Raw genomic sequence first — 15,827 nt, forward strand, 5'->3', positions numbered from 1 at the left:
TCAGAGCCGCCAGTCTGTCCTGAGCCGTCAGTCAGCCAGGAGCTGCCAGAGCCGTCAGCCAGCCAGGAGCTGCCAGAGCCGTCAGCCAGCCAGGAGCTGCCAGAGCCGTCAGCCAGCCAGAAGCTACCCCTCAGTCCGGAGCTACCCTTCAGTCCGGAGCTGCCCTTCAGTCCGGAGCTGCCCTTCAGTCCGGAGCTGCCCTTCAGTCCAGTGGGGCCCTTTAGTAGGGTTGCCAGTCCTAGGTTGGCGGCGAGGGTCGCCGTTCCTAGGAGGCCACAAAAGCGGACTAAGACTATGGTGGAGTGGGGTCCACGTCCAGCACCCGAGCCTACGCCGTGAAAGAAGCCACCCGGACCCTCCCCTTTAGATTAGGTTTTGTGGGCGGAGTCCGCACCTTTGTGGGGGGGTACTGTCTTATTCTAGGGTGTTTTGCACTGTCTAGGAGTTTTTGTAGATTTATGGGGTTGATTTCATCTAGGCGTTTATGTTGGTCTATGGTTGCCTAGATTGGTTCTCAATTAGAGGCAGGTGTTTATCGTTGTCTCTGATTGGGAACCATATTTAGGCAGCCATCTTCTTTGGGTATTTTGTGGGTTATTGTCTATGTTATGTTGCACGTTAGCACATTGTTTATATAGCGATCACGTTCTTCTTATCGTTTTGTTGTTTTGTTTAATTGTTCTTCCTGAAATAAAGAAGAATGTATTCTAACCACGCTGCGCTTTGGTCCCCATATGACGATCGTGACACTATGATTTGATAGAGCAGTCTGACTGAGCGATTGTAGGCACCAGCAGGCTCGTAAGCATTCATTCAAACAGCACTTTTGTGCGTTTTGCCAGCAGCTCTTCGCAATGCTTCAAGCATTGTGCTGTTTATGACTTCAAGCCTATCAACTCCCGAGATTAGGCTGGTGTAACCGATGTGAAATGGCTAGCTAGTTAGCGGGTGCGCACTAAAAGCGTTTCAAACGTCACTCGCTCTGAGACTTGGAGTAGTTGTTCCCCTTGCGATGGGTAATGATGCTTCGAGGGTGGCTGTTGTCAATGTGTTCCTGGTTCGAGCCCAAGTAGGAGCGAGGAGAGGGACGGAAGCTTTCCTGTTACACTGGCAATACTAAAGTGTCTATAAGAACATCCAATAGTCAAAGGTATATGAAATACAAATGGTATAGAGAGAAATAGTCCTAGAAATACTATATTAACTACAACCTAAAACCTCTTACCTTGGAATATTGAAGTCTCATGTTAAAAGGAACCACCAACTTTCATATGTTCTCATGTTCTGAGCAAGGAACTTAAACGTTAGCATTTTTACATGGCATATATTGCACTTTTACTTTATTCTCCAACACTTAGTTTTTTTTTCCAACAAAATTGAACATGTTTCATAATTTTTTTCGAGGCTAAATAGATTTTTATTGATGTATTATATTAAGTTAAAATAAGTGTTCATCCAGTATTGGATAATACGATACCAATAATCGGTATCGGTGTTGAAAAATCATAATCGGTCGACCTCTAGTTGTCATGTGTTGCTGCCTTGCTATGTTGTTGTCTTAGGTCTCTCTTTATGTAGTGTTGTGTTGTCTCTCTTGTTGTGATGTGTGTTTTGTCCTATATTTATATTGTTTATATTTATTTATTTTATTATCCCAGGCCCCTGTCCCCGCAGACGGCCTTTTGTCTTTTGGTAGGCCGTCATTGTAAATAAGAATTTGCTCTTAACTGACTTGCCAAGTTAAATAAATGTAAAAATTTAATAAAAATTAAATCAATGATATCATCCATTTTGTCATAAAGAAGACGCTGACAGACGGTCAACTATAGGGACATTAAAAACCCTTCTTTCCCTTAATGGTCTACAGTGTAAATCCATTGTTCTTACACTCTGAAGGGCCTTAATTAAAGTGTCCTATAAACCCTATTCCCTACATAGTACGCTACTTCTGATCAGGGACCTATGGGTTTTAGTACAAATATAGGGCTTAGAACCCCCCCCCCAAAACGCGCACACACACTGGAATGTCTGGAAGGAGACTGTGATGTTATGGACACAAGTAACAGACCATAACAAGTGGAAAAAAACACACACACACACATGCCCCTACACCATACTCATACACACACCCCTACACACACAGTGTTCCGCACCTGTGAGGCTCGTTCTGAGCCGGCAAGGTCGATCATGAAGAGGCGTGCGAAGCGGACTTCCTGTAGAAGGTCTCGACAGCGGCTCGTCTGCCTGACCGACACCTGCAGCACGGCATGGGACCGGGACGAAGTCTGGTTGGCTGCCGTGGGCTCCTGGGTACGCTGCTTATTACCCTTCATCAGCAGATCCATGATCTGGCAGGAAAACAGTCATAAAGCTCTATGTAGCTCTATGTATCTCTAATATGTAGTGCTTGTAGATATGTTATGTAGGCTTCATAATATACAATATTCGTATTTAGATAACAATGTATAGTTTGTATTTACAGTATCAGTCAAAAGTTTGGACACACCTACTCATTCAAAGCTGATGACAGCTTTGCACACTCTTGGTATTCTCTCAACCAGCTTCATGAGGTAGTTACCTGGAATGCATTTCAATTAACGAGTGTGCATTGTTAAAAGTTCATTCTTGGGGGACAAAAAAGTATTTAGTCAGCCACTAATTGTGCAAGTTCTCTCACTTAAAAAGATGAGAGAGGCCTGTAATTTCATCATAGGTACACTTCAACTATGACGAGACAAAATGACAACAACAAAAAAATCCAGAAATCACATTGTAGGATTTTTAATGAATTTATTGGCAAATTATGGTGGAAAATAAGTATTTGGTCAATAACAAAAGTTTATCTCAATACTTTATATACCTGTTATATACCCTTTGTTGGCAATGACAGAGGTCAAACGTTTTCTGTAAGTCTCTGTAAGGTTTTCAAACACTGTTGCTGGTATTTTGGCCCATCCTCCATGCAGATCTCCTCTAGAGCAGTGCTGTTTTGGGGCTGTTGCTGGCCAACACAGACTTTCAACTCCCTCCAAAGATTTTCTATGGGGTTGAGATCTGGAGACTGGCTAGGCCACTCCAGGACCTTGAAATGCTTCTTACGAAGCCACTCCTTCGTTGCTCGGGCGGTGTGTTTGGGATCATTGTCATGCTGAAAGACCCAGCCACGTTTCATCTTCAATGCCCTTGCTGATGTAAGGTGGTTTTCACTCAAAATCTCACGATACATGGCCCCATTCATTCTTTCCTTTACACGGATCAGTCGTCCTGGTCCCTTTGCAGAAAAACAGCCCCAAAGCATGATGTTTCCATCCCCATGCTTCACAGTAGGTACTGTGTTCTTTGGATGCAACTCAGCATTCTTTGTCCTCCAAACACGACGAGTTGAGTTTTTACCAAAAAGTTATATTTTGGTTTCATCTGACATTCTCCCAATCTTCTTCTGGATCATCCAAATGCTCTCCAGCAAACTTCAGATGGGCATGGATATGTACTGGCTTAAGCAGGGGGACACGTCTGGCACTGCAGAATTTGAGTCCCTGGCGGCGTAGTGTGTGGTAGGCTTTGTTACTTTGGTCCCAGCTCTCTGCAGGTCATTCACTAGGTCCCCCCGTGTGGTTCTGGAATTTTTGCTCACCGTTCTGGTGATCATTTTGACCCCACAGGGTGAGATCTTGCGTGGAGCCCCAGATCGAGGGAGATTATCACTGGTCTTGTACGTCTTCCATTTCCTAATAATTGCTCCCACAGTTGATTTCTTCAAACCAAGCTGCTTATCTAATGCAGATTCAGTCTTCCCAGCCTGGTGCAGGTCTACAATTTTGTTTCTGGTGTCCTTTGACAGCTCTTTGGTCTTGGCCATAGTGGAGTTTGGAGTGTGACTGTTTGAGGTTGTGGACAGGTGTGTTTTATACTGATAACAAGTTCAAACAGGTGCCATTAATACAGGTAACGAGCAGAGGACAGAGGAGCCTCTTAAAGAAGAAGTTACAGGTCTGTGAGAGCCAGAAATCTTGCTTGTTTGTAGGTGACCAAATACTTATTTTCCACCATAATTTGCAAATAAATTCATTTTTGTCTGTCATAGTTGAAGTGTACCTATGATGAAAAATCCTCTCTCATCTTTTTAAGTGGGAGAACTTGCACAACTGGTGGCTGACTAAAAACTTTTTTGCCCCACTGTATATATTTTTTATTTTTTACCCCCTTTTTCTCCCCAATTTCGTGGTATCCAATTGTTAGTAGCTACTATCTTGTCTCATCGCTACAACTCCCGTACGGGCTCGGGAGAGGTTGAAAGTCATGCGTCCTCTGATATACAACCCAAGTCAGCCGCACCTACGTGTCAGAGGAAACACCATGCACCTGGCAACCTTGGTTAGCGTGCATTGCGCCCGGCCCGCCACAGGAGTCGCTGGTGCGCGATGAGACAAGGATATCCCTACCGGCCAAACCCTCCCTAACCCGGACGACGCTAGGCCAATTGTGCGTCATCCCACGGACCTCCCGGTCGCGGCCGTTTACGACAGAGCCTGGGCGCGAACCCATAGCCTCTGGTGGCACAGCTGGCACTGCAGTACAGCGACCTTAACCACTGCGCCACCCGGGAGGCCTAAAAGTTAATTCTTAATGTGTTTGAGCTAATCAGATGTGTTATGACAAGGTAGGGTTGGAATAGAGAAGATAGCCCTATTTGGTAAAAGACCAAGTCTATAATATGGCAAGAACAGCTCGAATAAGCAAAGAGAAATGACAGTTCATCATAACTTTAAGACATGAAGGTCAGTCAATCCGGAACATTTGAAGAACTTTGAACGTTTCTTCAAGTGCAGTCGCAAAAACCATCAAGGGCTATGATGAAACTGGCTCTCATGAGGACCACCACAGAAAAGGAAGACCCAGAGTAACCCCTGCTGCAGAGGATAAGTTAATTAGAGTTAACTGTACCTCAGATTGCAGCCCAAATAAAATGCTTTACAGAGTTCAAGTAACAGTTCAACTGTTCAGATGAGGCTGCGTGAATCAGGTCTTCATGGACAAATTACTACAAATAAACCACTACTAAAGGAGACCAATAATAAGAAGAGACTTGCTTGGGCCAAGAAACACAAGCAATGGACATTAGACCGGTGGAAATCTGGCCTTTGGTCAGATGAGTCCAAATTTGAGATTTTTGATTCCAACTGCCGTGCCTTTGTGAGACGTAGAGTGGGTGAACGGATGCTCTCCACGTGTGGGCCCCACCGTGAAGCATGGAGGAGGAGGTGTGATTGTGCTTTGCTGGTGGCACTGTCTGTGATTTATTTAGAATTCAAGGCACAGTTAGCCAGCATGGCTACCACAGCATTCTGCAGCGATAAGTCATCCCATCTGGTTTGCGCGTAGTGGAACTAACATTTGTTTTTAAACAAGACAATGACCCAGCACACCTCCAGGCTATGTAAGGGCTATTTGACCAAGAAGGAGAGTGATGGAGTGCTGCATCAGATGACCTGGTCCTCCACAATCACCCGACCTCAACCCAATTGAGATGGTTTGGGATGAGTTTGACAGCAGTGTGAAGGAAAAGCAGCCAACAAGTGCTCAACAAGTGCTCAGCATAATCTATTTATTTTTCACCTTTATTTAACCAGGTAGGCTAGTTGAGAACAAGTTCTCATTTGCAACTGCGACCTGGCCAAGATAAAGCATAGCAATTTGACACATACAACAACAAAAAGTTCCACATGGAATAAACAAAACATAGTCAATAATACAGTAGAACAAAAGAAAACAACAAGTCTACATACAGTAAATGTGCAAATGAGGTAAGATAAGGGAGTTAATGCAATAAATAGGCCATGGTGGCAAAGTAATTACAATATAGCAATTAAACACTGGAATGGTAGATGTGCAGAAGATGAATGTGCAAGTAGAGATACTGGGGTACAAAGGAGCAAGATAAAAAAAAATACAGTATAGGGATGAGGTACAGTAGGTAGATAGATGGGCTGTTTACAGATGGGCTATGTACAGGTGCAGTGATCTGTGAGTTGCTCTGACAGCTGGTGCTTAAAGCTAGTGAGGGAGATATGAGTCTCCAGCTTCAGAGATTTGTGCAGTTCATTCCAGTCATTGGCAGCAGAGGAAGGAAAGACGACCAAAGGAGGAATTTCCTTTGGAGGTGACCAGTGAGATATACCTGCTGGAGCACGTGCTACGAGTGGGTGCTGCTACGGTGACCACTGAGCTGAGATAAGGTGGGGCTTTACCTAGCAGAGACTTGTAGATAACCTGTAGACAGTGAGTTTGGCGATGAGTATGAAGCGAGGGCCAACCAACGAGAGCGTACAGGTCGCAATGGTGGGTAGTGTATGGGGCTTTGGTGACAAAACGGATGGCACTGTAGTAGACTGCATCCAGTTTGTTGAGTAGAGTGTTGGAGGCTATTTTATAGATGACATCACCGAAGTCGAGAATCGGTAGGATGGTCAGGTTTACGAGGGTATGTTTGGCAGCATGAGTGAAGGATGCTTTGTTGCGATATATGTGGGAACTCGTTCAAGGCTATTGGAAAAGCATTCCTAATGAAACTGGTTGAGAGAATGCCAACAGTGTGCAAAGCTGTCATCAAGGCAAAGCATGGCTACTTTGAAGAATATAAAATCTAAAATATATTTTGATATACCACTTTTAGGTTACTACATGATTCGGTTACCATATGTGATTTTGATGTCTTCACTATTATTAAAAAATGTAGAAAATAGTAAAAATAAAGAAAAACCGTTGAATGAGTAGGTGTGTCCAAACATTTGACTGGTACTGTATGTGTTTTATGTAAAGTGTGTGATCAAATCAAATATTATATATCACATGCGCTGAATACAACAGTTGTAGACTTTATCGTGAAATGCTTGCTTACAAGCTCTTTGATCTTGTAAAGCATGGAGTTAGCGTGGCCAGACGTGACCTCTCACCTCTCGGGCGTTGATAGTGCAGACCTCTGTGATGCCAGCCACCTGGATCTCTCCTTTAGAATCCTCTCTCAGGTCCAGGAACCCAGAGGATGGGTTGAGAAGGTCCCGGATCATCTCGTTGTAGATCTGGGAACAGGGAATGGGTCATTAGCTTCCAAATCACATCTCAGAAGCTCAACATCCAAGGAATTCTTATATTCAAGGACTTATTATATCCAAGAAATGATTCTACTCTTAAGAATGTAAATTACATTGTATAATATCTTGTAGATTAGCTTGTAGAATATATTGTAGAATAGCTTGTAGAATAATAGCGTGCAGAATAATAGCTTGTAGGAGAATAGCTTGTCGAAGAATAGACTGCAGAATAGCTTCTAGAAAAATAGCTTGTAGTAGAATAGCTTGAAGATGAATAGCTTGTAGTATAGCTTGAAGAAGAATAGCTTGTAGAATAGCTCATAGAATAGCTTGTTGTAGAATAGATTGTAGAAAATAGCTTGTGGAATAGCTTGTTGAATAGCTTGGAGAGTATTAGTGGTTTATTCTATTCTTTATTTATTATATTCTTTATTTTATTATTCTACTTGTGGTAGAATAGCTTGCAGAATAGCTTGTAGTAGAATAGCTTGTAGAATGCCTTGTAGAAGAATAGCTTATAGAATAGCTTGTAGAATAGCTTATAGAATAGCTTGTAGATTCATATCTTATAGAATAGGTTGTAGAATAGCTTGAAGAATAATAGCTTACAGAACAGCTTATAGAATAGCTTGTAGAATAATAGTTTATAGAATAACTTATAGAAAAGCTTGTAGTGGAATATCTTGTAGAATAATAGCTTATAGAATAGCTTGTAGAAAAGCTTGTAGAAAAAAAGCTTATAGAATAACTTATAGAATGGCTTGTAGAATAGCTTGTAGAGTTTGCTTGTAGAATAATAGCTTATAGAATATCTTGTAGTAGAACAGTTTCTAGAATAATAGCTTGTAGTAGAACAGCTTGTAGAATAATAGCTTGTAAAATAGATTGCAGAATAATAGCTTGTAGAATAGCTTGTAGTTTAATAGTGTGAAGAAGAATAGCTTGTAGAATAGCTTGTAGTGGAATATCTTGTAGAATAATAGCTTATATAATACCTTATAGAATAGCTTGTAGTAGAATAACTTGTAGAATAACTTCTAGAAGAATAGCTTGTAGAATGGCTTGTAGAATAACTAGTAGAAGAATAGCTTGTAGAATAGCTTGTAGAAAATAGTGTAGAAGAATAGCTTGTAGAATAATAGCTTGTAGAATAGCTTGTAGAAAAACGCGTAGAAGAATAGCTTGAAGAAGAATAGTTTGTAGAATAATAGCTTGTAGAATAATAGCTTATATAATAGCTAATATAATAGCTTGTAATAAAATAGCTTGTCGTAGAATAGCTTATATAATACCTAATATAATAGCTTGTAATAAAATAGCTTGTCGTAGAATAGCTTGTCGTAGAATAGCTTGTAGAATAGCTTGTAGTAGAATAGCTTGTCGTAGAATAGCTTATAGAATAGCTTGTAGAATAATCATTTGTAGAAGAATAGCTTGTAAAATAATAGCTTATAGAATAGCTTATAGAATAGCTTTTAGAAAAATAGTTTGCAGAAGAATAGCTTATAGAATAGCTTACAGAATAGCTTGTAGAATAATAGTTTGTAGAATAGCTTGTATAATAGCTTACAGAATAGCTTGTAGTAGAACAGCTTGTAGAATAATAGCTCATAGAATAGCTTGTAGAATTGCTTGTAGAGTAATAGCTTATAGAATAGCTTGTAGAAGAATAGCTTATAGAATAGCTTACAGAATAGCTTGTAGATAAATAAATTATAGAATAGCTTGTAGAATAATAGCTTACAGAATAGCTTGTAGAAATAATAGCTTATATAATAGCTTATAGAATAGCTTGTAGTAGAATAGCTTGTAGAACAATAGCTCATAGAATATCTTGTAGAATAGCTTGTAAAAGAATAGCTTATAGAATAGCTTGTAGTAGAATAGCTTGTAGAATAATAGCATTTTAGAAGAATACCTTGTAGATAATAGCTTACAGAATAGATTATAGAATAGCTTGTAGTTGAATCATAAGATAGCAAGTGTCAAACTTCAAATCAATGGCATTATGTCATTTCTATGTCTTATGCATTCTGTAATCAATGTTAATTTCTTCCAAACACAAGGACACTGGCTGTCGCTCATCCTACTCTAGAAATATTTCTCTGCTTGACGTCTTTGGCTGATTGAGCGTTCTTTCCATTTTTGGTCTTTTTAATAAAGAGCTGTCTATCATATGTATTTTTCTGTCTTTCTGCCTAAATGAAGACAGGATGAACAACTTAGAGTGAATCTCTGCATGCGTCACTGTTTGCTTAGAAGGAACACAATTATGTTATCAACCATAATCATGAAGATTGCTACCATCGCATCACTACTTGTCAAGGTTTCTTTGATTGTTCTTGGAAAGAAATTGGGAATTAATCATAAAAAATAAGCACAATGTTAAGCTAAGCTTGCCGACAAAATGAACCACTTTCAAATACTGACAAAATAGTGTAAATCAATCTGAATTAAAGAGATTGGGAGTCAATGTGATATGTGGTACAAGAATGGATGCTGTTGTAATCTGTTTTGAGGCTCTCTCAAACAGATGGACATCCTTTTTAGGTTCCAATATCAAGGGCTTTGACAATGTGCATATATATATATATATATATATATATATATACAGTGGGGCAAAAAAGTATTTAGTCAGCCACCAATTGTGCAAGTTCTCCCACTTAAAAAGATGAGAGGGGCCTGTAATTTTCATCATAGGTACACTTCAACTATGACAGACAAAATGAGAAAAAAAATCCAGAAAATCACATTGTAGGATTTGTTATGAATTTATTTGCAAATTATGGTGGAAAATAAGTATTTGGTCACCTACAAACAAGCAAGATTTCTGTCTCTCACAGACCTGTAACTTCTTCTTTAAGAGGCTCCTCTGTCCTCCACTCGTTACCTGTATTAATGGCACCTGTTTGAACTTGTTATCAGTATAAAAGACACCTGTCCACAACCTCAAATAGTCACACTCCAAACTCCACTATGGCCAAGACCAAAGAGCTGTCAAAGGACACCAGAAACAAAATTGTAGACCTGCACCAGGCTGGGAAGACTGAATCTGCATTAGATAAGCAGCTTGGTTTGAAGAAATCAACTGTGGGAGCAATTATTAGGAAATGGAAGACGTACAAGACCACTGATAATCTCCCTCGATCTGGGGCTCCACGCAAGATGACCCCGTGGGGTCAAAATGATTACAAGAACGGTGAGCAAAAATCCCAGGACCACATGGGGGGACATAGTGAATGACCTGCAGAGAGCTGGGACCAAAGTAACAAAGCCTACCATCAGTAACACACTACGCCGCCAGGGACTCAAATCCTGCAGTGCCAGACGTGTCCCCCTGCTTAAGCCAGTACATGTCCAGGCCCATCTGAAGTTTGCTAGAGAGCATTTGGATGATCCAGAAGAAGATTGGGAGAATGTCATATGGTCAGATGAAACCAAAATATAACTTTTTGGTAAAAACTCAACTCGTTGTGTTTGGAGGACAAAGAATGCTGAGTTGCATCCAAAGAACACCATACCTACTGTGAAGCATGGGGGTGGAAACATCATGCTTTGGGGCTTTGGTTTTTCTGCAACGGGACCAGGACGACTGATCCGTGTAAAGGAAAGATTGAATGGGGCCATGTATCGTGAGATTTTGAGTGAAAACCTCCTTACATCAGCAAGGGCATTGAAGATGAAACGTGGCTGGGTCTTTCAGCATGACAATGTTCCCAAACACACCGTCCGAGCAACGAAGGAGTGGCTTCCTAAGAAGCATTTCAAGGTCCTGGAGTGGCCTAGCCAGTCTCCAGATCTCAACCCCATAGAAAATCTTTGGAGGGAGTTGAAAATCTGTGTTGGACTCTGTCATTGCCAACAAAGGGTATATAACAAAGTATTGAGATAAACTTTTGTTATTGACCAAATACTTATTTTCCACCATAATTTGCAAATAAATTCATTAAAAATCCTACAATGTGATTTTATGGATTTTTTTTCCTCATTTTGTCTTCATAGTTGAAGTATACCTTTTTAAGTGGGAGAACTTGCACAATTGGGGCTGACTAAATACTTTTTTGCCCCACTATATATATATATATGTATATATATATGGCTCTGTTGGTAGTTTGTAGCATAACAATCAGTGTCAATATCTGACTAGTCCACACAGGCCCACAGACACAGACACACAGGCACACAGGCGCACAGGCACACAGGCATGGACCGACCACTATCTTTTATCAGAACTTTATTATCCAATCACACGGCCACACAGATAATCTCTCAGCCAACGAGACGCAGGAAACCACTCTACAAACAAGTCTATCATTGTCTATTTCCCAGCAAACACAGCCACTATTGACCTCAGTCAGTCGTTATATTGTTTTAGTCTTATCAGAAGCGGTTGTCATAGTTTGTTGACACTTTCATCTACATGACTATCACCCTGAACCATTGAATAAAGAGAAACACAGTGGTTCTAAGTTAGTAAACCATATGGTGACTACATCACTGTTGGTGACCTAAGCTGAACTGAAAGCCTTCTGGGCTATATATATATATATATATATAAATAAAACTCCCAGTAATATATTGGGTAAATCACCAACGTTTAGGCATCACTGTACCTTCTTCATTAGACATGTTGACAGGGTGTTCCAAAGAGAAACAAACACAGACACAGGCTGTGTCCCAAAATAGCACCCTATTCCCTATATAGTGTACTACTTTTGAAATGTAGTACACTATATAGGAAATAGGGTTCAACCTGGGATGCAAACAGAGAACGTATGTATTCTCACCTCCAGGTATGACATGAAGATGTTGTACTGCATGTCATCGCTGGTCTCCTCAATGGCTTTGAACAGGTCATTTAGAGTGTGTACGTAGATCCCCGGTTCTCTGTCCGTCCCTAACATAGTGAAGGTCTTCCCACAACCTACACACACACACACACACACACACACACACACACACACACACACACACACACACAGTTTTCAGTTTGAGTTGGAGAATAATAGTGTCAATACCAAACAACAGTATTGAAGAGCATTGAATGGCACTGAACGGCATTGAAGAGCATTGAAGGGAATTGAAGGGAATTGAAGAGCATTGAAGGGAATTGAAGGGAATTGAAGGGAATTGAAGGGAATTGAACGGCATTGAAGAGCATTGAAGGGAATTGAAGGGAATTGAAGAGCATTGAAGGGAATTGAAGAGCATTGAAGGGAATTGAACGGCATTGAAGAGCATTGAAGGGAATTGAACGGCATTGAAGAGCATTGAAGGGAATTGAACGGCATTGAAGAGCATTGAAGGGAATTGAACGGCATTGAAGAGCATTGAAGGGAATTGAAGGGAATTGAAGAGCATTGAAGGGAATTGAAGGGAATTGAACGGCATTGAACGGCATTGAAGAGCACTGAAGAGTTTTGAAGACTATTGAACTACATTGAATGAAATTGAACAACATTGAATGAAATTGAAGGGCATTGAACGGCATTAAAGGGAATTGCACGGCATTTGATTGGCATTGAACGTCATTGAAGGGCATTGAATGGCATTGAAACGCATTGAACGGCATTGAAGAGCATTGCACACCACTGAACAGCATTGAACAGCATTGAAAAGAGAAAAGTGCAGTTGCAAAAAACCATCAAGCGCTATGATGAAACTGACTCTCATGAGGACCGCCACAGGAAAGGGAGACACAGAGTTACCTTTGCTGCAGAGGATAAGTTCATTAGAGCTACCAGCCCCAGAAATTGCAGCCCAAATAAATGCTTCACAAAGTTCAAGTAACAGACATCTCAACATCAACTATTCAGAGGAGACTGCGTGAATCAGGCCTTCATGGTCAAATTGCTGCAAAGAAACCACTACTAAAGGACACCAATAAGAAGAAGAGACTTTCTTGGGCCAAGAAACCCAAGCAATGGACAATAGACTGGCGGAAATCTGTCCTTTGGTCTGATGAGTCCAAATGTGAGATTTTTGATTCCAACCGCCGTGTCTTTGTGAGACGTAGAGTAGGTGAACGGATGATCTCTGCATGCGTGGTTCCCACCGTGAAGCATGGAGGAGGTGTGATGGTGTGGGGGTGCTTTTCTGGTGACACTGCCTGTGATGTATTTAGAATTCAAGGCACACTTAACCAGCATGGCTACCACAGCATTCTGCAGTGATACACCATCCCATCTGGTTTGCTCTTAGTGGGACTATCATTTGTTTTTCAACAGGACAATGACCCAACACACCTCCAGGCTGTGTAAGGGCTATTTCACCAAGAAGGAGAGTGATGGAGTGCTGCATCAGATGACCTGGCCTTCACAATCACCCGACCTCAACCCAAATGAGATGGTTTGGGATGAGTTGGACTGCAGAGTGAAGGAAAAGCAGCCAACAAGTATCAGCATATGTGGGAACTCCTTCAAGACTGTTGGAAAAGCATTCCAGGTGAAGTTGGTTGAGAGAATGTCAAGAGAGTGCAAAGCTGTAATCAAGGCAAAGGGTGGCTACTTTGAAGAATCTCAAATATAAAATATACTTTGATTTGTTTAACACTTTTTTAGTTACTACATGATTGCATGTATTATTTCATAATTTGTATGTATTCATTATTATTCTAAAATGTAGAAAATAGTAAAAATAAAGAAAAACCCTTGAACAAGTAGGTGTCCAAACTTTTGACTGGTACTATATATTTTCCATAACCAAACAGCATATTCAGCTGTTTGAAGCTGGTGTACAAAACAGAAAGTAAAAGACGCACAAACAAAACTTCAGAATGGGAAGCAAAGAAATAGCACACATAGAACAGATCTTCCGATTCTTAGATGGAAATGAAAGACCTAGAACTCATATTTATATGAGAATTTGGTTGGGTGGCCCAAATTGTTGCATATTGTTGCTTTAAGTTCAGTTCATTTATTTGGCCTTGTACAGGAATTTGTCACGCATTCAGTAGCTGGATGTGTGCACACGACTTTTAAACTCAATATTAAAAGGCCTTCTTGTTGAAAGCTTAACCCCAGTCGACCTTTATTTCCTGATACCATGCCTGTTTTGGTCGAGGAGGACAGGTCACAACAGGTCTTAATTCAGTGTTGGACAACAAGGCTCAGACACACTGAGTTTAATTAGTTTAATTCAAGCAGAGATTAAGAACAGTGAGTCTACAGGGAAAGACAGACAGGAGGAAGAAAGGAGGGAGGGAAGGAGGAAGGGATGGAGGGGAAGATGTCTGACGGTCTGTCTGAGCCCTGCATCTCAGCAGTCTGGTGCAACCTATGACATCATTTCCTGTCTTCCCATTAAAAGCAAAATGAGAGAAAGCACGCAACACCTATTCCCAGTTCCCATGGTAACATATCAGACTAATTAGAATCTAGAACCACCACATTAATCAAACAGTGGAAAAGGAAGATCGTACTACATGATTATGAGTTTGAATTTACCCCTGAAATTAGATAAATACATAACAAGAGATTACCATGGATTAAAAGGCATGTGGTCAGGATCATCAACCCCCAGGCTGGTTATTTCCTGGGTATTGTTCTCCTCTGCCGCCCATTGTTTGGTCGATAGAGCCTTAGTTCTCCCCTGGTGCCCAGTGGGTGGTAGATAGAGGCTTAGTTCTACCCTGCCGCCCAGTGGGTGGTAGATAGAGGCTTAGTTCTCCCCTGCCGCCCAGTGGGTGGTAGATAGAGGCTTAGTTCTACCCTGCCGCCCAATGGGTGGTAGATAGAGGCTTAGTTCTCCCCTGCCGCCCAGTGGGTGGTAGATAGAGGCTTAGTTCTACCCTGCCGCCCAGTGGGTGGTAGATAGAGGCTTAGTTCTCCCCTGGTGCCCAGTGGTTGGTAGATGTAGGCTTAGACCAGCCCTGGTGCTCAGTGGGTGGTAAATAAAGGCTTAGACCAGCCCTGAGGACAACACACACAGGGACAGAGGACACACACACACACCCGCAATTAGAATAGAGGATAGGGCAGCTATGACAAACCTGTGGGTCCGTAGGCAAAAACAGTGGCGTTGTAGCCGGATATGAGGCCTTCGATCAGGCCCTTGGTCGTGGCTCTGTACACCTCTTCCTGGTTGGCTGAGCAGTCAAATGCAACGTCGAACATATAGGTCTTCTCCCGGGAACGGTTAGCACGCAGGATATTATCTGGATCCTCCATGGGGTTCATCAGAACAACCATCTATAGCAGGGAGGGGGGAGGAGGAGGGGGGAGGAAGGAAGGAAGGAAGAAGGGAGAGGAGGTGGGAGAGAGATGGAGGGATGGGGGAGAATGGATGGAGGAGGGAGAGGGAGAAGGGTGGAAAGGGAGGGAGGGAGGAGGGAGGGGAGGGGTAGGTAGCGAGGGGGAGAGGGGAGAAGGGAGGAGGCAAGAGGAGAAGGCAGGGAGCAGGAGGAGGAGGAGGGAGAGAGGGAGCAAGGGAGAAGGGGGACAAGGGAGGAAGGGGAGTGTGGAGGAGGGATGGAGGGGGAAGGGAGGAGGGAGGGGCAGAGAAGGATGAAAAGAGAGAGAAAGGGACATTTGAATGATTAGTCATCACACTAGAAAAACATCATTGCATAACATATAATATAATAATACTTTTTGTTTTAAAATACACATTCGAAGGTCAAATCATCTGAATGAATCTGTCAATAGAGAATGACTGCTATTACCCCAGAGGCCCACTACACTCCTCATTCACTCCTGCTGCCATCTGCCACAGTATGACTGTCTGCACCGTAATGGC

The 15,827-nt window shown here is 41.8% G+C and overlaps 1 protein-coding gene across 1 annotated transcript in view; it reads right to left on the reverse strand.

Annotated features, from left to right (window-relative positions):
* The window catches only part of LOC139381609 (kinesin-like protein KIF19), a 76,904-nt gene that overhangs the window by 22,009 nt on the left and 39,068 nt on the right, over window positions 1-15,827 (reverse strand). The window contains exons 3-6 of the mRNA XM_071125262.1: window positions 15,082-15,280; window positions 11,879-12,015; window positions 6,954-7,079; window positions 2,154-2,348 (exon numbers count right to left, since the gene is read on the reverse strand). Of these exons, the coding sequence (XP_070981363.1) occupies window positions 2,154-2,348; window positions 6,954-7,079; window positions 11,879-12,015; window positions 15,082-15,280 (657 nt within the window). The remainder of the gene's footprint in view (window positions 1-2,153; window positions 2,349-6,953; window positions 7,080-11,878; window positions 12,016-15,081; window positions 15,281-15,827) is intronic.

This window comes from Oncorhynchus clarkii, chromosome 23 (assembly GCF_045791955.1).
Source record: "Oncorhynchus clarkii lewisi isolate Uvic-CL-2024 chromosome 23, UVic_Ocla_1.0, whole genome shotgun sequence".
In the NCBI taxonomy this organism is placed as follows: domain Eukaryota; kingdom Metazoa; phylum Chordata; class Actinopteri; order Salmoniformes; family Salmonidae; genus Oncorhynchus; species Oncorhynchus clarkii.